Source organism: Bactrocera oleae, chromosome 6 (genome assembly GCF_042242935.1).
Source record: "Bactrocera oleae isolate idBacOlea1 chromosome 6, idBacOlea1, whole genome shotgun sequence".
Classification (NCBI taxonomy): Eukaryota; Metazoa; Arthropoda; class Insecta; order Diptera; family Tephritidae; genus Bactrocera; species Bactrocera oleae.
The window spans coordinates 34,555,209-34,579,561 of record NC_091540.1 but is presented as its reverse complement, the minus strand read 5'-3'; the positions used below and the strand labels follow the sequence as shown (position 1 = coordinate 34,579,561).

The 24,353-nt window shown below is 35.7% G+C and overlaps 3 protein-coding genes across 6 annotated transcripts; 1 reads left to right on the top strand and 2 right to left on the bottom strand.

Moving 5' to 3' along the window:
• Positions 1-736: 736 nt before the first annotated feature.
• Positions 737-7,925, bottom strand: Arf1 (ADP-ribosylation factor 1). The gene is made up of 5 exons (XM_014236125.3): positions 7,766-7,925; positions 2,846-3,172; positions 2,665-2,774; positions 2,389-2,514; positions 737-1,700 (listed from the first exon to the last, which is right to left on the bottom strand). The coding sequence occupies exons 2-5, from the start codon at positions 2,991-2,993 to the stop codon at positions 1,536-1,538; spliced, it is 549 nt and encodes a 182-aa protein (XP_014091600.1). The 5' UTR covers positions 2,994-3,172; positions 7,766-7,925; the 3' UTR covers positions 737-1,535.
• Positions 7,926-8,036: 111 nt separating this feature from the next.
• Positions 8,037-11,173, top strand: LOC106618393 (tRNA (cytosine(72)-C(5))-methyltransferase NSUN6). Of its 3 annotated transcripts, XM_014236122.3 has the most exons (4): positions 8,037-8,325; positions 8,411-8,524; positions 9,245-10,440; positions 10,999-11,173. In XM_014236122.3, exons 2-4 carry the CDS (start codon positions 8,462-8,464, stop codon positions 11,096-11,098), a joined length of 1,359 nt encoding a protein of 452 aa, XP_014091597.2. In that variant the 5' UTR covers positions 8,037-8,325; positions 8,411-8,461; the 3' UTR covers positions 11,099-11,173. The 3 variants fall into 3 exon arrangements, with proteins under 3 accessions (XP_014091597.2, XP_069967224.1, XP_014091598.2); XM_070111123.1 differs by having other exon boundaries at positions 8,037-8,524; XM_014236123.3 differs by lacking the exons at positions 8,037-8,325; positions 8,411-8,524 and adding an exon at positions 8,932-9,117.
• Positions 11,174-11,201: 28 nt separating this feature from the next.
• Positions 11,202-16,070, bottom strand: Chro (chromodomain-containing protein chromator). 2 transcript variants are annotated; one of them, XM_036370791.2, is made up of 10 exons: positions 15,951-16,070; positions 15,472-15,559; positions 15,007-15,411; positions 14,738-14,948; positions 13,919-14,678; positions 13,696-13,860; positions 13,341-13,407; positions 12,690-13,274; positions 11,949-12,626; positions 11,202-11,887 (listed from the first exon to the last, which is right to left on the bottom strand). In XM_036370791.2, the coding sequence occupies exons 2-10, from the start codon at positions 15,527-15,529 to the stop codon at positions 11,790-11,792; spliced, it is 3,027 nt and encodes a 1,008-aa protein (XP_036226684.2). In that variant the 5' UTR covers positions 15,530-15,559; positions 15,951-16,070; the 3' UTR covers positions 11,202-11,789. The 2 variants fall into 2 exon arrangements, with proteins under 2 accessions (XP_036226684.2, XP_014091594.2); XM_014236119.3 differs by having other exon boundaries at positions 12,690-13,407; positions 15,951-16,069.
• Between the last annotated feature and the right edge of the window lie 8,283 nt (positions 16,071-24,353).

The following is a 24,353-nucleotide window of genomic DNA, read 5'->3' as shown; positions in this document are numbered from 1 at the left end:
ACATACTTTTTTGGGGCAACTGAAGATAACACAAAATATAACATAGTAAACAAGGAAACTACAAATTCAAGCTGGATGGATTAATGATATGAAATTCTCCAAGAGTGAAATTGAATGATTTAAGATATTTTCCCAATGAATATAGATTATTAAATATTCTTTCATTGTCTGCAAAACTTAATCGTTTGTAATTCCAATAGCTTGTAATATGTTCAAATAAGCAAAACTCATCATTTAATTAAAATATCTTAATTATTACACAAAATATTAGTTTTAATTTTCTTGGGACGTCGAAAGGTATAACACGTCAAGGGTCTTGTTGTTGTTGTAGCGGCAAAATTCTGCCGAGTTGACAGTCCTTGGCCGGATAAAATCCGGGTCCGTTCAGGTTATGTAGACCTCGTGGAAACGGAGTGAAGGTTCTTATTTTGCTCTGGTGATTTATAATATATGAAAAATTTGAAACGTGAAATCTTTAGCAATATTTGAAATACATACTTAAGTCCGTGCTTTTTTAAAGAATCATTTTCATTACAAAATTTCACACGAGTAATCTCTATGTGGGGGTCAGATGTTAATAAATAGCGATAGAGTTTAGTTGTGCGTTTTAGCAGGTTTACACAAAGATGCATCTATCACTGAAAATTGAACCCTTCATGAACGCACTTCAAAAGATTGAACACATTCCTCAAAAGTATAGCTATATTCACGGAGCTCAAGATTGGGCATTGATTAATTTTTTTGTTTCACTCTTCTTTAATTGTTTCCTTTTTATTTACGCATCATTATTAGTATTTAGATAATAATTTATAATATCCACTTGTCTTTAACCAGAAGAATGGGAGTAGAGCAAAGACCGAATTAATCGTCTTTTATCAATCCTTCTCAAAATTGTCGAATGTCTTATCTATTTTTCGGTCTTTCCATTTTTGTTACAATTTTTATTATTTTTAGTTGTTTTTGTATATAAAGAGTTTGTGTTGTGTGTGTATGTGTTTCGCCTTTGTTTATATTTTGTTGTAATTGTATCAATTAAATATAATCATAGAAATTACAATTAATAAAATAAAAATAGGAAATACTAAAATTATACTTAGAAGTGGATGCCATATTTGTAATCCTTTTTGATATTTCTTCCCTTCTTTCACAACTCATCTTATCATTTCGATATACATTGTTATTGTTGCCATTAACATTCATATACATACATATATAAGAGAATCGTTTTGAAATTGATAGTTTCATTAAATAGCGGTATTAAATTTCTTTTTTTTCTGATACTCTGTACGCTATGATCTTCTTCTTCTGATATTAGTACTTTCATTCTTTCAACGGCTGCTAAATGGTAATCGTAGCATTTCGCTTGATTTTGTTGAAGTTGGGATAAGAGGAGAAGAAGGATCAGTAGGAAATCGTTTTTAGTTGATTTTCTTGCTTTCTTTTTCGCTTTTTGTTTGTATTTATTCAAATTTTCATTAACTTTATGTTTAAATCAAAAAGGTGTTTTTTATTAATATATATTTATATGTGTGTATCTAGCGATTAGCATTCTTAAGTTGGTTAGACAACCAATCCAGACCCTCATAGAGACCATCGCCGCTGGTTGCACACGTCGCCTGAATATACCAATTACGATTTCTGAGTGAGTGCAAACCGAGCTTGTCGGTGATTTCGGCTGCATTCATTGCATTGGGCAGATCCTAAAAGAGAAACATATTTGCATAAGTCATAGAAATTACTATTAACACATAATAAGCCTAAAAATGTATACTTATTGTCTATACTACTCATATATACTTATTAACAAAGGAAACTTCCTACCAAATATCAGTTCTTATATATGAGTAGGGTAAAAATTCTGGAATATATTACTTATTGCCCAATTTTCTTTTAATTTGTAATATGCCGACGTAAAACTTCCAAAAACCTACGATACACTTGCTATGTTCTTATCAGTAAAATCTTATCTAAGCATTGAAAGCATTTTGTAGCACTATGACATTCACTATGTAGTTTTCAATATGTATTGAAACCAATTTAACAAGTGGACCGAATATCCCATAAATAAACTCACATAATTTATAGATATTTTGTTAATAATTAATCATTCAAGTATATATTTAGGTAAAAATCATCTTTGACATATATTATATTTGATAATATTATAATATTCAGAATATAATTAGTGTTAACAATAAAAATTACGTACATATGTTACATACATATATACTTAGACATGTATGTATATTAATAATCGACGAAAAGCAAATCTGACTAAAGTAAAATTTGATTAAGTATGTATTTTTAAGATATTTTTCTAATTTTCGCTTTTTAATGTTCAGAGATATAAAATATTATGTAATAAAAATTTGCATATTCAATACATACCTGTTTGTTAGCGAATATTAATAAAACAGCATCTCTTAGCTCGTCTTCAGCCAACATGCGCATCAATTCCTCTCTCGCTTCACCGATACGTTCTCTATCGTTGCTATCAACGACGAATATAAGACCCTGTTTAAAAATAGAATTTTCTAATAAATTACTTTGGTCGTACAATATGTATACATATACATACATACTACTTTTATTTGATAAACCACTTTAAATTTCGGGTTTTATAAAAATAACATATCTTAGGAGAGCAAAACCTGCTCAACTTACTTGTGTATTTTGGAAGTAATGCCTCCACAGTGGACGGATTTTATCTTGACCGCCCACATCCCATACCGTAAAGCTAATATTCTTGTATTCTACAGTCTCGACGTTGAAACCTAAGAGAGAGCAGGATTTTATATAGTAAATGTTTTTTCTCGAACAGCATTTAATAAATATTAGAACTTACCAATGGTAGGTATCGTTGTAACGATTTCGCCTAATTTGAGTTTGTACAAAATTGTGGTTTTACCAGCGGCATCTAATCCGACCATCAATATTCTCATTTCCTTTTTGCCGAAAAGGCCTTTAAAAAGATTTCCAAAAACGTTCCCCATTTTGATACAAGTTTTTCAATTGTTGTTCTTCTTTCCTTTATACTATTGTACTTTGTATTATGTTGCAAATTTTACACTGCAAACTATGAGAATAATGTTACTACTTAATTGGAATTGAACGGTACGTATAAGGTCGATCCGAGCCTGCACTTTAAAGCTGCAGATATCAAATAAGTCGGCTGTAAAGATATGAAGACATAAAAAAATTAAATAATTTGTTATGGCTTATATGCATATAATTTCATGTACAACATGAATAAAACACAAAAGAATCATTAGTTGTATTACTTTGAAGGATTGTCAGTATATGTTACTAAAAAAAATGTTTTTACAAGTATATATTTTGAAGTACTTTCGATGTATCAGATACAGAATACAATATTGTTTGTAATCGTATTTTAGGAATTTTTGCTTAATTAAAAGCTTGGTTGTGTTAATAAGTGGGAATAAACTTGTCGATCCCTTATCACTTTTTATATTGAAACAATATTAATTACAGTATCCCTCGGATAATTGTGCTTTAACAATTGCACATTTTTTGGTTCAATTAACCGGGGAACCAATATGATGAACAAAAACAAGACAATGCATTTATATATTTAGAGATCATTGTTATAAAAACTAAAAAAGGTAAATGTATAGTTTAGGTCCCCATCTACCAACCAGGGAGACCTTTTTTTGAAATCGTCTACGCGAAGATTACACTTTTTTTTAATTTTTTCAAAAAAAATATATACCAAAAAAAGTTTTTTTTATTTTTATAATAAATATGCATTAAAAATAAAAAATGTGATACATTTAATTATTATTATTTTTTTTCGTTGCTGAAAGGTGTTCGAGCAAAAGAAGTATGGACACTCCGGTGTCGGGTTATTTTTTTAAAGCGCGGCCGAAGGCCGCCAGTACTGAAAGGAGTTCGACGATTTCCGATATTCGTTCATAGATCGCGGCGGAAAAGAAATTGTGACTGTTACATTTCTTTAGTTTTTTTTTCACAAGAAAATGTTTAGCTCGCTAAACTGGTAATTACAGCTAAGTGATTTAAATTCTGAAGAACTTTGCCTTTACAACCACAAGAACAACAAAGTGAGTTGAAAAATATGTGCAAAGTGGCTTAAATATATTTGTAAATATGTACATTATCTATTGAAAAAATTTACTTTCCGCTCACGGATTTGTAATCTTCGAGTAAAAATAAAACGATTTAAAAAAAATTTCATTTTTAGGGCCTCCTTAGATTGAGAGATCGCAAATCTCGGCAGGACCTCGACTATCGAGGCTGCAACGACTTGCCTGTATCTGCGCGTCGGGCGCGATTCGTACGTGTCCGACTGCAGCACTGGAAGTAATGCTGCAGCTAACACCGTTACATAAGGTGATCGAGCAGACGGGCAAACAGACCTTGCTTCAAATGTCAGCAGAAGGGTTTGGCAAAGGGAAGGTAATCTCGTCCCAGCGGATGAAGGCCCTGAGTGACGCAATACCACTGGCCCTTCTTCCAAGGGACAGCATTACCAAAACAGTAAGCTTCACTAGGAAGTTCAGGGTTACCCTTGGCAGTAAAGCAGAATGGAACGATTCCACGCTGGACCTACTGCTAAGGCACAGCACTATCAAGTAGTACACCGACGGCTCGAAATCGGCGGAGGGGATTGGCGCAGGGGTCGCAGGACCACGCACCAAGCTCTCCATTCCCATGGAAAATTTTCCTAGCATAGTCCAGGCGGAAGTATATGCTATAAGTCGGTGTGTAGAGATAAACCTCCAACGCGACTATCGCAATAAGAGCATCGCCATACTCAGCGAGGCAGCACTTAAAGCGATCTCGGCTTTTGAGGTCAAATCGCTACTAGTGCAGGAGTGTATAGAACGGCTGAACAGCCTATCAAGTCTCAATAGAGTGCACCTCATCTGGCTGCCTGATCACAGGGGTATAGCAGGAAATGAACTTGCTGACGAGTTGGCCCGCTCTGCAGCCTCTACAAACATGGTAGCACCAGAACCGTACGTAGCGGCTGGTCCACATACCTTTAAAGAGCTGCTCCGTAAAGAGGAAAGAGCAGGAAGGGAGAGACATTGACAACATCTCCAAGGCATGCGCCATGCCAAGTTGCTAATGGGGGGTTATAACCTCAGACAGTTTAAAACCGTAATCAATCACCCAAGGAACAAATTCCGACTACTGGTCGCGCTCTACACCGGATATTGCAAGCTCAACAAGCATTTATTTAACATGGGCTTGGTCTCCTCTACAAACTGCCGGTTCTGCGACATGGAGTCGGAAACCCCAGAACACCTACTAGTGGACTGCACAGCAGTCTGCAGACGTAGAGTTAAGGCCCTGGGATCCATGTTTCCAAACCTAGCAGTATATTAGAGTTCATCAATATGCTGGGGCTAGATGAGTCGCTGTGACTTAGGGGAGGGCACAATAGACCATAGGTTGCGGTGCATACCTCAATCATTATCTAGTATAGATATTCATTAATAATCTTGCTTTTACCAATACTTTTGGAGCGATGTCTTTTGAAAAATCAATGCTAAATTTTGTGAAGATACCTTGTCAAATAAAAAGTTTTCCATACAAGGACTTGACATTGATCGGTCAGTGTATATGGCAGCTATAAGCTATAGTTGTCCGATTATATTTATATAATTTATTGAGTTTCCGACGTTTTATTGCTCGTTATAAACATCGTGGCAAACCTAATATTCCCTGTTCAGAATATAAAAAATTTTCATCTTAACTACTTTTTTTTAATACAAGGTGCGTTCCAGAGTAAACAGTACAAAAGTAACAAAGTAAACTCTAGGGGCGCCATCTGTATGTCGACTAGTGCGTCAGAATCTGCTATCCTTTATCGTCTTTCAGTAAAAATTTCATGAGATTTCATCTATTGGAAGTGAAGTTATTGCATTATAAGTGTCAGGATGTTTTTGTCATCGGTGCGAAAATGAGCTTCGAACAAAGAGCCAACATTAAATTTTGTTTTAAAATTGGTAAAACTTTTACCGAAACATTTCAATTGATTAAACAAGTTTATGGCGATTATTGCCTATCCCGTAGCAGAGTGCACGAGTGGTTTCAACGTTTTCAAAGTGGTCGTGGGAACATAAATGAGAAATGAGCCGAAACCCAAAAAATCGCGCCTGGGGAAGTCAAAAGTGAAGACAATGCTGATTTGTTTTTATGATTCCAAGGGTATTGTCCACAAAGAATTTGTTCCACCCGGCCAAAACGTTAATGCGATATTCTACCTTGGAGTTTTGAAGCGTTTAGTGCGCCGTATGGTGGTTCTATAAGTAATTTTTCTGATTTAATATCATTTGAATATTTTGCATCTATACACATATATTTCGTAATATTCTCATAAACATATAAATAAAAAAAATTCTTTCATAAAACTTTAGAGGTAACATATTTTAAGTATGGATTAGATTATCTACTAGCCATACATTTTATAAAGTTTTTGAAGAGAATGGGAAGGAAAGGGAACAAATTTTTCGAGTGAGTCAGCGAAGCCGTTTAGAAACTGTTAGCACATAACTTTCATATTCATTTAAATAATAAGTATACTTAGGTCACACACACTATAGAATTTAAACGTATTAACTTTTATTCATTAATAAATATGCAGATATATTTTTAAGGAACTGCCATGTCATGGCTTCCACTTCATGTTGTTGTTGGCCAAGTTCACTTCATATAATTAACTCAAGTTTCTACAGTTTATTTTTCTAATATTTAAATTTTTAATTTTCACTGAATTCATCATAAGGAAAAAAAATTTCATTTTTCAGAGAAGATATTTTCTTTATTACCCTATTTTTTTTCTAGTACGGCGAAAGCACCACCTACGTCAAATACGGGACAAAAACGAAAAGAAAAGAAACTGCAAAACTCCAATAATGTGACGACTATTGACCATATAATTTCCGAAAGAGTAGAAAAGTTAAAAGGAACTACGATAAACAGTAATAACATAGATAGTAACGTCGGCAATAGTGGAGAACGATAGCGATGTCGCCAATGCACCACACATTAATGATGACGGCGACGTAATTTACGACATACGACTTTTAATTCACCATACGAACGCAGATAAACGAGGTGAACAATAAACAAAAGTTGATTCCATTGGTATTAAGAAAAAACGCACCTTTTTCAACTGCAGCTATATTAGACCCTTTCCATACTGCTGAAAACCACAATTGCAAAGAATTGAAAACATTAATAAAATATACATCTCTAAAAACTTTCAATTAATACAATATATATAATATGCCGCGAGTATCTTATTTTTCAGTAACATTTTTATCTCGATTACCCCAAAATATATTAAAAAAATGTGTAATTTTTAACAGCCCGCTTGGGTAGAAATTATGATTTCCATTTTACGAATGTAACCACGATATGATAGTAGAAATGAAAGGGTCGAACCTGAGTTTCTACCATTACAATTTAGATATGTAGAATACAATTTATACATTTACTACAAGACAAAATATAATCTGCCAATATATTTTTCTTACTTTGAATATTTAAAACGTCTTATAAACTTTTACAACTTTCTACCGCATTAACTTTAACATCACACTTCATCTAATGATAATGAGATACTCAATAATTAAATGAAAAGGATAGCATGTTGTCTGATTAAAATGGAAAAATTGAGATCTCTAAAGCTGCGATTACCGATTCCTGTATCAAATGTATTTCTTAAACGACACTTATTTCCTCAATTTTTTCTTTTATTAATTCATATACGCACCAATTAATTGAGATGAGTTCACGCACTTAATTACAGAAATTTTATTAATTTCTGTATGGAAATGTCAGCGAAAATCACAGAGCAATAAAACACACGAACACACCAATTTAAAGTACGCTATTTGACGTATAAAATTATTAGCACACTACAAATAGTTTTTCACCTTACATACAGAAAGTATTGCGAAACGAGTATATGCATCAACATATTAGCTAACATTGTCTTCCTTCCTTACTAAATATATGTAAGAAGAGTGTAAGTACTGTCAAACAATCAGAAGAATATTACAAAGTATGAAACTACGAAAAGTTGCCACGTTGTGCTTCACCAGTGTCGTAGCAAATGCACAAGTGTGAACGAGAAAACACTATTACTTTCAGGATCGAAAATTGGAATTTTTGTTGAAGCCGCAAAACAGCGTTCTAATATTATATTAACTTCTGTACTTAAAAACAAATTGATATATGTATATAAAAGTCCTTTTAATGTTGCAATTAATATTGATAAATGAACTGAGCACCTTTCTAAACGAAGCCGTTAATTTACATTATAATTTATAGATGACCAATATGCGAGTCCAGATTTTTCAGAAGTTGGGCAGCACTTATTATTTCATTTTACATTCTTCCCCATATTTTCTCGTAGTATTTTTCGATATTTTCTACCACAAAACGGAAGTTTAATAAAAAAAAAAAAATGTTTCCAAAATCACCTTTTCTACGTAATCCTCTTATGGAGTCACAAATTCTTCAGCGGAATGTAAGTAAACTCTTGTTAATTTTATATATCAATTTTCCGAGAGCACTCGTTTTCAAACAATAATGTTCAAATGTAGTAATATGGTCTACTCATACGCACAAATAATGATGACAGAGACAAATAATTGTATAACGAATTAAAAAATTTGTGGTCGGGTTGCCATTACTATCTTATTTAGCAAACATATAAAGAGTACCCGGTAGTTTTGTATTCTGTAACTTTAAAATATGAGAGATATTCATAAAATGTCTTAGACCTTTATATCTTCAATATATTAATAAACACATTTTATATTCAATAAATAAATTGATTCGAAACCGTCTATGAATCGAAAATTTACATTTTTAGAATTAGATTTTGGTAAACCTTTTGAACTGCTAGATTTTTATAGTATATACAATACATTGCTTGGAGGGAAATGCCGGAACCTATATTAGTATTTATGGTTATTATATGTACATATGTACATTGTCAAAAGCCTTACCAATTATAAAATGTCAATCATTAGTACCCTTGGACTTTAATAACACAATTTATTTAACAAACAAAAGTCAACGTGACTGAGATCTTAAGGTTATCATAATCCTTAATAGGTATGTACATATATCTCTCTCACATACTGATGTTTGGACTTACTCCACTTACTCTCTTTCTGTTAAATCACTTAATGACACAATGCTAATGTTATTCTCAAAGAAAATATTAATATTAATTTTCCAGCCAATTCAGCTAGAGGAGTTAATGAATTGGTTATGTCGACCACCTACAATAACAACATATCGCGTAAATACGCTCCGAACCACTGTACCAGCATTCAAGCAGAAATTACAAGAAATATTAGATGAAAGATATACACATCCACCCAAATTGTATGAAGTACCTAGTATTCCAGAGGTACTTTGCATTTCACCAACATCGTTTAACGTTGTAGATATGAAGCAGAAGCAGTCAGATTTACAACGTGAGGTTGTAGTTGACAGCTGCTGTGGTGCGGCGCTACTACGCGGCGCTCATATCTACGCACCCGGGGTGCTTGCTATGGAAGCAGGTACAAAATTAAATGAGGAGGTTTTGGTCTACGCCGATTTGGCGGGTAAATGTAAGCAGGGTACAAATATTCAATACGATTCGGTCGATAAAATTTTTTTGGGCGTGGGTGTCGTACGAATGCAACGACATCAGATTTTTGGACCTGCAAAAAGTAGTACTGCCGAGCCTTTGAAAGGAGTTGCAGTAGAGATGATTGAAACTATTTCCGGCGTACCTACCATTGGTGATCTGAGCTGTAATGAAGCTCTTCTGCAAAACTTGCCGTCTATTGTATGCGTACGAGTACTGAATCCTCAACCAGGCGAACGTGTGTTGGATATGTGTGCGGCGCCTGGAAATAAAACATCGCATATAGCAGAGGTAATGGGTGATGAAGGCGAAGTAATAGCGCTCGATAAGGTAACTAATAAAATCTCTAGCATGTTGGAAAAAATAACGAGTTTAGCCTTGAAAAGCATAAGCATTTATAATTTCGACGCTACGAAAGCTTTCAACGCAGCTAAGGAAGCAGAAAACAATGAACGTTTGGGCAAGCCACCTTTTGCCGCTAATACGTTTGATAAAATCTTACTTGATGCACCTTGTAGCGCTTTGGGAAATAGACCGTTGCTCGTGTTTCCGCCGAATATGTCACAACGTATGCTGGAATCGTACCCAAAAGTTCAGCGAAAATTATTTTCCGCAGCAGTGCCATTGCTAAAGCCAAACGGTGTTTTGGTTTATAGTACTTGTACAGTGACTGAAGAGGAAAATGAAGGCATGGTTGCTTGGGTACTAGATACATTTCCACAGATGAGTTTGGTCCCTGCAACTCCCCATCTAGGCGACATTGGTCTTGAACAAACCGCTCTTAGCAATGTTGAGAGGTAATCTTAACAATTTACATAATTAAATGATCATGGTATATAAGTTTGCCACAAAGTTTGTAACACCCCGAAGTAAACAATCTGCCCATACATAACTGTTAAACATCTTCATAGATTTAAAAATAACATTTTACAAATTTTATTTAATTTATGCCAACCGTCTCCGCCCCGACATGGAGGTGCAATAAATGTAAGGAATGTCACATAGCTGTTCTTATTTCGTTTTAAAACGAGAACGACAACAGGAAAAGGGCCGATATAAATAAATATTTTAAGCTGACTGTCTGTACATCCGTTTGTCTGTATATACGTGAACTAGACTCTCATTTTTTGAGAAACTGGTATTCTTTCCGAAATTTGGCATTGATAATTGTCCATGACAGTGATATTATATACAAAGAAATTTATTCGGTCGGACTACTATAGCATTTTGTGTGGAATTTTTGTATTTGTGAAGAGTATTATAGCTTCGGTGCAGCCGAAGTTAACGTTTTGTTTTCTTTTATTTTCCAAATAAATTAGATATATATAATCGATTTATTTTATTGACCATTTCAGGCAATACGTACAACGGTTTGGTCAACAAGCAAAAGAAATCGAAGGAGTTCCCTTTGACACCGTCGGATTTTTTATAGCAAAATTTTTGAAGGAATATTGATTGTCATGTGTTTAAAGACTGTAATTTCTTTGAATATTAAGCAGAAATATAAATACTCTGTCCGTACCATAAGTATTTCTTTGACTTTAATTAAATATTAAAATTATGTTATACTTGCTCAAAATTAAGTTCTTTATTTTTAGAGTGTATCGACAGCTTGCGTCTTTTTTTATTATTATACGTATACAACGAATTATTCATCGATAGCTGTGATAATTATTGATACCAATGAATGTTGGATTCCTTACATGCACATCTCAATCGAACCGACGAATGTATTTAAATAATTTACAAAAATTAATCATTATAGGGATGACATTTTGAATGAATAAAATCCATAAAGAAATAAAAATACATTGATGTCTTAAAAAAAAAACCTATCAAAGATATAAATATACTAACCTCTTAAAGAAAAAATTATCATAACAAACTTTAAAGTAAACCCGGCTTTGTTATGTGCATGTCTACCGATGTTTTTCATAGGTTGTGTTTATGTTTACCTTAGGTTTGCTAAAGCAGACTGCGGACATGGAACGATGATATCATTAAACTTCTATAATTTCACAAAATGTGACAAAATGGATATATATATATATATATCCAAGAGGCTTTTTACCAATGTATGTTATGGCGCAACATATTTAACCCAGTAATACAAAAAATTGTCAAATATCCTATTCAGCTACATGTTTTACGCGGCGATGTTTAATGCTTTAAATTCATCATCATGCATCTCAGTCATCATGTAAGTACCATCTTGCAATAGTAACACTACGCGCCGTGTGCCTCCTATGCAAAAAATATTGAATGCAATGAAATGCTCACGTGTAATGTTTTCAATAGTATTTACCTGGTGAGGGCATACCAGCCTGTATTACTTCAGCGGGTATATTAGCTTCCTGTCCGTCCGCACCGTCAGATGTTTGTATACATAGCTGTCCGGTAGCTCCGCTACCACTAGCGGCAACAGCAACGCCTCCACTACCAACATCTGCTTGCTGTTGTTGTGCCGCAGCTAATGCTTGGTGTTGTTGCAATTCTGCCTCACTCATTGTAACTACCTGTGTAGAGCCATCTTCGTTTGTTGTTTTGACAATATATTGCGGCTCCGACATGGAGTCCGTTTGTTGTATTTCGTTGGGATTCTGCGCAACTGCTTCTGCAACAGCGTTGTCTAGAGTGAGTACTTGATTTTCATCACCATCGGCAGCCGCAACATAGGCAAATTGCTGTTCTCCGTCAGGACCTTGCGTCACGAGAATAGTTTTTCCTTCGGCATTCTTGCCGGCCACTTGATATACTGTGCCGTCTTCACCAGTCACTAATAATGGAGTGCCATCTTCATTAGTAAGCATTTGATCACTTGAAAAAAGCATTCCTGGATCAATATCTTGCAATGCCTGTTGATGATGATCTTGTTGAAGCGTCAATTGATGCTCACCACCCGTTATTAATTGGGTATGCATCACGCCACTTTGATTTTGCTGCTGCTGCGACATCACCTGGTCATCTTGTCCTAATATTTTACCTATAATTAAAATATTTGTTTAGTTGATGGATGGAGAAAGGTGGAGTGCAATTTTTTGCTTACCTGTTATGGGACATAATTGTGCTTGATGTTGCTCCTCATGCGCATATGTGCCGTCCGGTTGCTTACGTACACTAACGGCGCTCACTTGGCTCGTACGTCCACCACCCGTTGGCGGAGTGATCTGCTGTACTTTCTGAATCTGAATTTGTGATTGTTGTTGTCGAAGGTTCTGGCGTTGTGCAATGGCATCTTCTCTTGTCATCACTTTCTTAGTGACTTTTAAGTCTCCCGACTTGGACAGTTGCAGTATTTTCTGTTCCGGTGTAACAGTTTTCGTGCTACTGGCAGCAGTTGGTCGATTTACTAGTCCGGAACTACCCTGACGCGGTATAATCATACGTCCAGATGTAGGAGAAGCATGTTGTTGAACAGATGAACTGGTGGTGTTGGTTATACCGGTGCGCACATGCATTGGTGTGCTGCCACGTTGTTGTTGTGTTGTACTAGAATTCATAATAGTTTTTCGTTGTAGCGTGGTTCCTCCCGATGTACGTTGTATGTGTTGTTGCCGCGAAATTGTGTTGATTTGAGTATTGCCCACAGTAGTAGTACCGCTAGCTCCTATTCGGATTTGTGTCCGATTCGCTGTTATGGACGATGCTGTTTTAGATTCATTACCGCTATCACTACCACCTCCAACCCGTACTATACCTGTGCTGGATACAGCCGATTCTCCCTTCGAGAGTATACGTATTTGGGCCTCACTTTTTTGTGTTGTCTACAATAATAAAGAAACCGGAATAAATTAATACATGCGAATTTGAAAGTAATGCCGTAAATAGTTTTACTCTATATACTCAAACCTAGTTTAGAATTTTTCTAGATATCTTTCCACTTTAAATCATATTTTTTAACTGTTAACAGAAAGTAATTACAATTTTTGTTTCCAAAACAAATAAAATCAAATTTTAGAATCACTTGTTGAACTATATACTTATTCAACTAAATTAAAGACATATATATTTAATACAATGATCTATATACATCTGCTAGCTAATGAACTTACGTTACGGCTAGTGCCATTGAAACCAGGCTTTTTCACTACACCTGAAGCATTTGCATCTTGTGTTATAATAACTTCAGCGGAATTCGGACCAACTGGTAACGACTCGCCGGTAATTGAGGTTGGTGTACGTGTGCTGCTTGTACCATTCACTTTAACGATTTTAGACTAAGAATTGTAGAAAATATGAAAATTTTTTGTTTCAATGTATAAGTGACAAATTTACCTCAATTGATATAGCATTACCATTCTTCATTCTTTTTACTGTGTGTGATGGAATAAGATCCTCTTCCAAGTCTTCTATTGTTGCTGTTGTGCTAGGCAAATCACTTGCGTTAGAATCATTAAAGTCTGAATCTTCTAGTTTACGCTTCAAGCCACCCACACCGACTGCCGAACTATTACTGGTATTCATAGACCATTCTCTTTCGCCATCCTGAGAGTTATTACAACTTCCGGCGACATCACTTCCATTAGGTGAAGCTGCACCTGAAGGAATTTGGTTACCTCCAGAAACCCACTGTTTCACCTGATCCATGGCTTTGGTTTTAGACGTTCGAGACGGTCTTGTTGATACATCGGCACCTGTTGACCTACTACTTTCTCCATTGTCGTTGTTACTACTACCAACATTTTGTAGTTTTCCTATACCACTTCCATGTTTATTAGAAACACCGGATTCAGTTTTATGAGCATTATCACTTGCAGCAGTTTTACCGGCAGCTGTCAAAGCAGCTTGCTTAGCTTGTAAAGCTGCACGTGTTTCTTTCTGTCGCGCCAATTGTGTTTCAAATGTTTCCAGGAGGTGAGGGACATTTTCTAGGTGCGATGATGGCTCCCAAGTATTTTGTTCATGAGTCCGAGCCTCCCATTTTACTAAATATTCATGCATCTTTCGACGCGGGTTAAAACGTTTTGCCACAATTTTCTCAACGTTTTCCTCAATCACTTCATCAGAGTTTGGAACAGTGCGTTTTGCACGTCGACTATGAAAAATTTAAATGCAATTGTTAAAAAAAAGTTTATGAATATCATCAGTACAAACCTAAGAGGTTTTGTTGTATTTCCAATGGGAACTTTATTTTGCGTAACGCCTCCTACTGCATCACTTCGTATAGTAACTGGTTTCTTGACAATTTTTTGTGCAGTTGTTACTGCTCTATGAATGGAATCATTTTCAATATCTTTATTGCCATCTATAATTTTCGTTGGAGGTTTCAAATTAGCTACTTGTGGCTTGGTTTGCGTTAAAAGCTCTAAATGAGGTACATCATTTAACTACAATCTTTTAGAGACTAGACAAAATTTACTTACTTCTGCCAGGTGAAACACTTTCACTAGTGTTATTAACGACAGTTTTAGTTATTTTTACTGGCATTTCTTGTAGACCACCTTGACCTACTTTTGCAAAAGATTGTATTGTTTTGCCAGCTACAATCCATGTTTCTCGTAAACTTTCATCCATTTTCACCCATGTTTGATAAAGTGCCCAAGAATTGGGGCTTGCCGTATTTGAATCTTTATTATTATGTAGTTGTGTGGCTTTCCACAGCAAAAACGCCCATATTTTTGGTTTAGTGTCATTACATTCTCGCACGTTGGTGTTCTCCTTTTGGCATGGTTTCTGTTTATGATCATCAAAATCTTCAACAAAGTGGTACACATTAAGACAGCGGCCACACACAAGAACATCCATTGTAGCCATTTCCTCTTGCGCCACTAAAAATGTATTATTATCGTTATACAAGTCTCAACATAATATAGGCAAAACAAACTTACTTTTAATTAATTTGGCGTGCTTTCCAATTTCCGTAGGTGTGATATCTCTTCCGACCATGGCGAAAAAATTATAGTACTTTACCAATGTCTGTAAAGTATGTATTTCAATTTTATATTGATAGATATTTTGAAACGCTTGTCCCTAGTCAGCACTCATTTGCGCCAAATATATTACAGTGATCAATAAATTTTTATTAGTTGGGAATTGTTAAAACATATAATTAAAAACTTTATATACTAAGTTTTCTGTTAACATCTGCAAATTTCATTTTAAAACGGTAAAGCAACTTTGTTGGGCTTTTCTCTTTACTTTTTGAAAATTTTCACTTGAATGTACAAGAAATTTTGTATTCAGTTACAAAACTATTCATCAAATTTACGGAAGTCCATAACTATAAACGCTCTTACAAATTTCAAATTAGATATTTTAAGATCACTTCCACTTTTCACTAATTTTTGCTATAAACAATTAAACCTACCGAAATTCGCTATATTGATACTGCTGCTGCGTCCAAACGAAATGTAAAACAAGCAAATGCAAGATTTTCCGTTCGTTTATAAAACGTAGCACTTGCGGCATACGTGATTGACCAATCAAAATGGCGACAGCGGCAGCGCATAGGGTTTTGTGATGAACGGATATTTAATGAAAGTAGCAATACTAAAATTTACTTATATTTTATAAAATATTTTGTAATTGTATTAAAGTTTCGAAAGAGAGATCTATGGTGATAGTAATAAATAATGAATGAGAACTAATATTTGAAAGAAAATAAATTTTCTTCCTTAAGTTTAAATTATTTTATGTATTTACATACATATATTCAGGATGTTGTGGAAACCAAGATAGATTTGCGTAGGCTGAGAACGTTAATAAATAGAGAAGGCGCAAATGTTAGCTGTGCTAAAATGTAAATTATTAAAATATCGAACTCAACAAACTACACCACTCTAACAAGGTACCAAGCAAATTTTCACCACCTTATAAGGGAACAGCAAATGAATGTGTGTAGGTGCAGATGTTCTTTGCCATGCGTGTTAAAGAAAATTAGAATAACAGAAAGAAATAATATATTTTGAAGAACATTAATATATTGAGGGAAAAATTAAAATTAAAATAAAATAAATTTAACACAAAAGGTTTATAAAAATTTAAAAATAAATAAAACAACATCTGTGATAGGATTTGAACTCAGGCAAAATATTTGATATAAATTTGCAATAAGGAGCTGTGTTCTACAAGCAGCAAGGGAAACAATACCTGAACAAATTGCTCTAATGTATGAACATAATCATTTTTTACTTGTTTCAAATAATCAAATTGTATGTAAATATTCTCCAAATTGCCTGTCTAAATATTCGCATGTCTAAATATATTTGCATATATGTACATATCTCTCAATATGCCTTTCCTAAAAAAATCAAACATTCGCGTAAGCCACAAAAAAAATCGCAGCCACCGTCATCGACCAATAAGATTCGAGCAAGCTTGCGCTATATTTTCTACATATTTCATATTACAACGCCAACGCAAGGATGCTACAAAACCAAGGATGAATCATTGACAAAACGAAGTGCGATCGTTTATAACTCTGCACTGCGCTTTTTTATGTGCGCCTGGTCAACCAAATTTGGTTTTCATATGGAGTTCCTACTGCAAATGCGCGAAAACGAAGTTTAAATAAAAATTAATGAAATTGAATTTGAACGTTGTCTTCAGTAAAATCGAAGAATCAGCAAATTTTTAATTTTACAATTTATATCACTGAAAATCCTACCATCCCCACGCATTTGTATGTTGCTCACAAGCTGCTTTCTCAATTGAAGAATTTGTCTGATGTTCCCTTCAGAAGGAGAATTGGCAACCTATCAGCGAGTTTAAATAATATTTTAATTTATTTGATATTACTCATTATTTATGACATTATATTATAAAATTTATATAAAGTTGCCATTTATATGAAATTCCTTGTTACTTATCTTAGTTCTTAGCACATTTCATATGGTGTATGGTGTATGTTTACTTAATACTATATTATAATTTCATTAAATTTCGATTTAGCCCATTTTATCTAAATTCAATCGCATGAAAATACAGCCCAATCGGTAGTCGTAGTATTTCAAGAGAGCATAAGTCAATTTTCAATAGCAAAGCACTGCAAAAAAGCGTTGCGCAAAATTCGGCGTCAATATGTATGCGAGCTCGTATGTATGTATGTATGTTCGTCGATAAAGTTGTTATTTGTTTTTTTTCAACGTTTTGTCAGAACTAAATTTTTTACTCCGCCCCGTCTCCGCGCGATCTCGCCTTTACTTTCATAGCTTGCCATCATGGACAGAGGCGTTGACTCATATTATCATATTGCCTAATTTGTATTCAGAAATATTGATATCTTAGGATTTATTTACATATTATATTTTAACGAAATATAAAGGTATACATAAATTCGAATTTTAAACGATTTTAAAATAAATTCGATTAATAAAAATATATCTGAAATAATTATGTGGTAGGGCAGCCTCAGACCCCTCCTGGCCTGCGATCGTTCAACCGCTTCTCGTAAAAAGCAAAAATTTAAGACAAAAGTCATTGTTTGTGTGGGGCAAGAAGAAGAAAGCATCAACTTTCCTTTTTTTTAGAATGTATGTGTGATTATCACATTTGTATAAATACGCATAAATAAGGAAATATTCAATAAACCCTAACATATGAATATATTTTCCTGAAATATTCTAATTATTTCAGTGAGTAAAATATGCTATTTAATAACTAAATTGAGTTTAGCTAAAATGTCAAATAATAAAATAAAATTTAAGTTTCATGAGTTTCAGGGTCCAAACGTAAACGCTCGTATTCGGATTGACCTTAACTGCTTCACGCTTACGACCTGAGTCACTACAAAAGTAAAGTCGGGGCCGCTTAGCCACTGTTTTATTATTATCCTTCGCCTATTAGATATTGTTCATTTTATATTCATATTTTATTGTAAATTTTGGGACTTTAACCAATAATCCCCTTATATAATTTTTATATATTAATCAAATTAGTACTTCTTAACATTTGCGCCTTCTCTATTTATTAACATTCTCTGGCTTTTCATTATTACAAATTTGGTCATATCATAGAAATTGAAAACGCAAATCTAAATCGGCATGCGCATAACATTGTATAAATCTACTGGGCTTATACAATGGCGCATAATTCATTTAAGAATATTCGTTGTGTCTGTTTATTGCCTACAAGTAACCTAAGAATCAGCTGTTTTCCTATGTGTGTGAAACAGCTGAGATCACCTGATGGAATCTGCATTTTTAGACAGAGATGTAAATAAAAGGATGCAGCTTAACAACTTGTTTGTGAACATGTATTTGTACCAAGTGGGCCATTTTTGCGTATGTATTAGTTAAAATTTAGGATTGATTACTTGTAGATTTATACAATGACTTATAGCCTTCTTTCTAGTACACAAAAAAATTTCACTTAATATTTGCGACTTCTATATTCAGTAGCATTCTCTGGTTTGATGGATTTGAAACACCGGAATAAAGTCTACTAAATTTTACAATTAGTTCCGCTATTCAACTTTTGTTTTATTGGAAGAAAAAGGCAACGAAAAAATTAAAAGGAAGATATTAAAAGATCACAGTAATTCACTTGATGCGCCAGGGAGTCGCATGTGAAATTTGGCTTGCATTTACTTGTATGTTTGTATGCATGCATTACTTTACAGATTTATATCACATTATCGACTTAATAAAGACGCTTTGGGTGTTTAATTACGTTTATTATATTGTAACGGATTTCTCGATAAATCGTCTAACTATAACTCACTCTTGAGCTCGATCACTGGATTATTAAATTAAAGTCCCAATTTAATGCTATACACTTATCTTCATTTTCAATTCCAACAACTTAACACTTATTGCTCGCTATTCGAACTTATAACTTATTGCTTATAGCTTAATTGCTCTTTACACGGCAACAATCTAATTAGAACTGTGTCTGTTGCACAATCCGGCAGTCCTTATATAGTAAATTTTTAACAAAAGTTCGCTACTAGAACATTCTGGCAATTACGAATTCGTTGTCTAGTTGCTTCTGGCAGTTTATCGTCAATTCTGATTTGTTCTGGTAGTCGTGTTCGCCACACTGCCCTCTATCTAAGTCTGATCGTCCCGATTAGACATATTTGCGGTATCAAACGCTGCAAGCCGTTCCAGATGAACCACCTTCATTTTATTCCTTGGTCTTACAATTGTCTGTATGCGATACACTACATCATTGAGTCGTTGAATAACCTGGTATGGTCCTTCCCAATTACACTGTAATTTGGGAGATAACCCTTTCTTCCGTTGCCTTGTCGTATTTTGCTTTCATCTTATCGCTCATAATTTTGGTGCGCTGTCTCACCATAGCATGTATATCTCTCATCTCGTCTTCTAGGATGCTATTGAATTCCTTAGTATTCCTTCCTCCGTTGGCGTTAATTCCAAATTTTAAATCAATCGGTAGTCGAAGATCATTACCAAAAATTACCCTTGCTGGAGTCTGCCCCGTTGTTTCATGTACAGCAGATCGATAAGCCATCAGGAACTAGGATATATGGGTATCCCAATCTTTCTGATACTTGTCCACAACTTTCCTCAAATGTTCTTCCAAAGTTCGATTGAATCGTTCTACTATGCCATCGGACTTCGGATGTAGTGCAGTTTTACGGGTTTTCCGGATACACAGCTTCTGGTATATCTCCTGTATTAGAGCTGATTCAAAATGTCTCCCTTGGTCAGAATGTAATTCTATTGGAACACCATATCTCGATACCCAATTGTTGATGAATACATCCGCTACTGTTCCTGCCTCATGGTTAGGAATTGCGTATACCTCCGGCCATTTGCTGAAATAGTCCATGACTACCAAAACATATCTGTTTCCTAATTTACTGATAGGTAATGGACCAGCTACATCCATGGCTACTCGCTCAAACGGCGCACCTGAATTGTACCGCTTCATCTGACCATGACTCCTGGACCGCGGCCCTTTAGCGGCAATGCACTCGACACAATTGGCGGTTCACTCAGTAATTGATTGACGACAACCAACCCAATAAAATCTTTGTTTTAATTTCTCCAAGGTTTTAGTGATACCCATGTGTCCTCCACTTGGACCGTTGTGCAGCTCGTTGACAACTTTAGGAATTCTTACTTTTGGAACAATCATCAGAGCTCGTAAACTTTGCCAATCTTCGCTTTCCCATACGCGATGCAAGCAGCCAGACACTAACTTCAAACTATTCCATTGTGCCCAATAAGCCTTTGCGACTGGGCTTTCTGCAGCTATTTCTTCTCTCGTTGCACGTTTATTCATTTCCAATCCGTGTATTACACTTTTCAAATCTGGATCCTCTTGCTGACATTTCCGTAGCTTCTCCGGATCCCAGTCTGATGTTATAGTCATTAATCAGACATCTATAATGTCTTCTTTGGCCTCAGCTTTTGAGCAATGTCTGCATTCTAGATTACAGGGACGGCGGGACATGGCATCAGCATTTCCATGACTACCACCTTTGCGATGTTCTATAGAGTCCATCAACCGTGCCAACTGTCCTTCAGGGTTCCTGAATTGTAGAAGCCATTTTAATGCTGCATGATCTGTCCTCCCCCGAAATCGCTGGACATAAAGGTACTTATGAAAATGTTTGATGCACTTCACCTACGCCTGTAATACGCAACCACTTTCTCATGCCCATCAATGACTTGTGATAGAACGCCTCCTACTGCAAATCCACTAGCATCCGTATCCAAAATAAACGTTGATCCTGGGACCGTGTATGCTAACATTGGCGCAGTACTTAAACGTTTCCTCAGAGTTTGGAAAGCCACTTCCTGTTCTTTATTCCATTCAAAAACTCTGTTATTTTTCGTGAGTTCATGGAGGCTACTAGCTACGCTGGCAAAATTTGGAACGAATCGTCGATAATAAGTACACAGTCCAAGGAAACTCCGCAATTAATGTAAATTTTTAGGAGTGGGCCAATCTTTAACTACCTCTATCCTTTCATTAGCTGTGCAAATGCCCTCCGTTGTCACTTTGTGTCCTAATTAGCTTACTTACTTTTTGAAAAGGGAACACTTCCACGGACTCAGCTTCAGACTAGCGCTAGCTATCCGTTGGAAAACCTCTTTCAAATTCTTAAGGTGTTCATCGAAGCTTTTACCCAACACAATGATATCGTCGAGGTATACCAAACAGGTCTTCCAGTGTAATCCTTTTAATACCTGGTCCATAAGTCTCTCAAAAGTAGCAGGAGCGTGACATAATCCAAAGGGCATTACGGTAAATTGCCATAGACCATCTCTAACGCTGAAAGCCGTCTTTTCTTTGTCTTCTTCGTTTACCTCCACTTGCCAATAACCACTTTTCAAATCAAGTGTTGAGAACCATTTTGTGGCTGGTAACGAGTCCAGTGTATCATCGATTCTAGGTAGTGGATAACTGTCTTTCTTCGTTACATCATTCAACCTTCTATAGTCCACTAAAATCTCATGTTGCCATCTTTCTTCTTGACAAGTACTACAGGTGAGCTCCACGGACTCTCTGATGGTTCGATTACACCGCTTTCGCTCATTTCACGTATGGTCTGGCTTACAACTTCACGTTTTGCTAAAGGAACGCTTCGAGGAGCCTGGCGGATTGGTCTTGCATCACCTGTGTTAATAAAATGTTTCACAACTTTGGTTCTTTCTGGTTTGGCATAGTCTTTATCAAATATGGATGAGTATCTGAGAAGAAGTTGTTTAGCCATAGTTTGATAGTTTGCCTCTAGTTCCTCAGTCCATGCGTTAATTTCACTCGATATATCGTTTTCGTCCATGGAATCTTCCTCAAGACGTATTTCGCAATTTATCACGGCCTCAATCTCTTGACACTGCCCTAATATAGCTCCTTCAGAGAGTTTGATTGGTAACTTGCACTCATTAAGTACTCTTACTGGAACACGTTTATCTAGTCTTGTCATAGCCAGGGTTTTGCCTATAAGTAAGTTTGGTGTAGATTAATTTGTGGGCTCAACAATTCACCACTTGTTTGACCCATAGTCTCCATCTATTTCTGCCCAAATAACTGCTTCTGATGTTGGTGGAATCTGCTGACACTCTTTTGTTATCACTCGTCTAACGTTGTACTTATTATCGTAACCGAACATAAGTGGCACTTGCATATTTCTATAGGACATAATCCTGTTTTCCATGTCAATTTTAATTCCTTGATTCGCTAGAAAGTCTACCTCAATTACGACTTCGTCAACGATTTCTGCCACTATAAAATTGTGTAACACGGCTGCCTTTCCAATAACGATCTCGCACGTTACCTTTCCGAGAACTAGGGTATCTTCTCCAGTTGCAGTACGCAACTTTGCCCCAGCTAATGGTCTCACTTCTTTCTCAACCAGATCAGATCGAATTATGGAATGTGATGCGCCCCTATCCACAGTCAGTATGCGCTTTTTACCGTCTACACATCCACTAATGGTAACGTTACTCGTATTCCTGCTTATTTGTGAAATGGAGATTACAGGGAATTTGCTTGCGGGAGCCAGCCTTTGCCCTTTTCGGTTGGCTCGCTTTAGTTTAACGATTGGTTTGATTTCACATTTGCTTGATCTTCCTCAGCTTTGCGTTTACGTCCAACTGGATTATTGGACTGGTTACAGTTGTGTGCAATATGGCCCCTTTTTCCGCAGTTGAAGCATTTAAGCACACCATCATTTTTCCTATGAGCTTCCGTAGATTTTTCCAGTGCTTTTTGCATGTTGTCAATTTTTTCTAGTAATTGGTTCACCCAAATGTGTTCCTCTATTTCTACTTTGTGAGCTTTAAATGGTTGATTGCAAATCAGAGAAGCAGTTTCCTGTGTCAGAGCATACGAAACGGTTTCTGCAAACGTCAATTTTGGACATGCTAATGCTGCGAAGCGTGTAGTGTTATCTCGTATTCCATTGACGAAACTCTGAATTTTCGTGTCCTCGATGTATTCCATGGACTTATGTGCATAAGCTAAGTGAGCTAACCTCTCAATCTCTGTAGAAAACTCCTGCAGACACTCATTGGCTTTCTGGCGGCGATTTCGCAACTCGATTTGAAAGATCTGCTTCCTGTTCTCACTACCATACCGTCTTTCTAATGCATCCATCAACGTTTCATAACTACTCGCCTCGCAGTTTGGAACGGTCTGTAATATCTCCGCTGCAGATCCTTTTAATGCAACGAACAATGCAGCTACTTTATCTTCAGCGTTCCAATTATTTGAAGATGCCGTCTTTTCGAATTGAAGCTTAAAAACGTGGAACGCTGATATACGTGCATCTTGCGCTGCGAACTGCTCTTCCAACTGTGAGGACACCTGTGCTGATATACGTACATCGTTTCTAACGAGGACAATTGGGATTCTTGTGTCAACATTTGTGATGACATCTCTGCTAATTGTTGGGTTATACGTGCATCCTGCTCTTTAAATTGTGTCGACATTTGCGATATTGCAGCAAAAATTATGTTTATGCCCACAATCTTTGACGAGTATTGAGTCTCTTCCTTTCCTTCTATCTATGTCTCTTCCTCTAATTCCATGTGAAAGACATATTCCTCAACATTAATGTTTTCCGCCTCCATGGCCTCTCTCAACCGTGATTGTAATTCAGTTTTTAATCCATTTGTCGCCAAACCACGTTGATCCAGCTCCTTTTTCAGTTGTGGAATCTTTAGATCGTTAAACTTTTTTAAATAATTATCTCCTTGGGAATTATTTGACAATCCCACTTCAGACACTAATTGTAACGGATTTCTCGATAAATCGTCTAACTATAACTCACTTTTGAGCTCGATCACTG

Coding starts and splice junctions, on each gene's coding strand:
- Arf1 (XM_014236125.3), bottom strand. CDS start 2,993: ATGGGGAACGTTTTTGGAAATCTTTTTAAAGGCCTTTTCGGCAAAAAG. Junction 2,515..2,664: donor ATTACTTCCAAAATACACAA/GTAAGTTGAGCA, acceptor ATTTTTAAACAG/GGTCTTATATTCGTCGTTGA. Junction 1,701..2,388: donor TAATATTCGCTAACAAACAG/GTATGTATTGAA, acceptor TTTCTCTTTTAG/GATCTGCCCAATGCAATGAA.
- LOC106618393 (XM_014236122.3), top strand. CDS start 8,462: ATGTTTCCAAAATCACCTTTTCTACGTAATCCTCTTATGGAGTCACAA. Junction 8,525..9,244: donor CACAAATTCTTCAGCGGAAT/GTAAGTAAACTC, acceptor TTAATTTTCCAG/CCAATTCAGCTAGAGGAGTT. Junction 10,441..10,998: donor GCTCTTAGCAATGTTGAGAG/GTAATCTTAACA, acceptor TGACCATTTCAG/GCAATACGTACAACGGTTTG.
- Chro (XM_014236119.3), bottom strand. CDS start 15,529: ATGGTCGGAAGAGATATCACACCTACGGAAATTGGAAAGCACGCCAAA. Junction 14,679..14,737: donor AATACAACAAAACCTCTTAG/GTTTGTACTGAT, acceptor AATTTTTCATAG/TCGACGTGCAAAACGCACTG. Junction 11,888..11,948: donor GGCTGGTATGCCCTCACCAG/GTAAATACTATT, acceptor TTTTTTGCATAG/GAGGCACACGGCGCGTAGTG.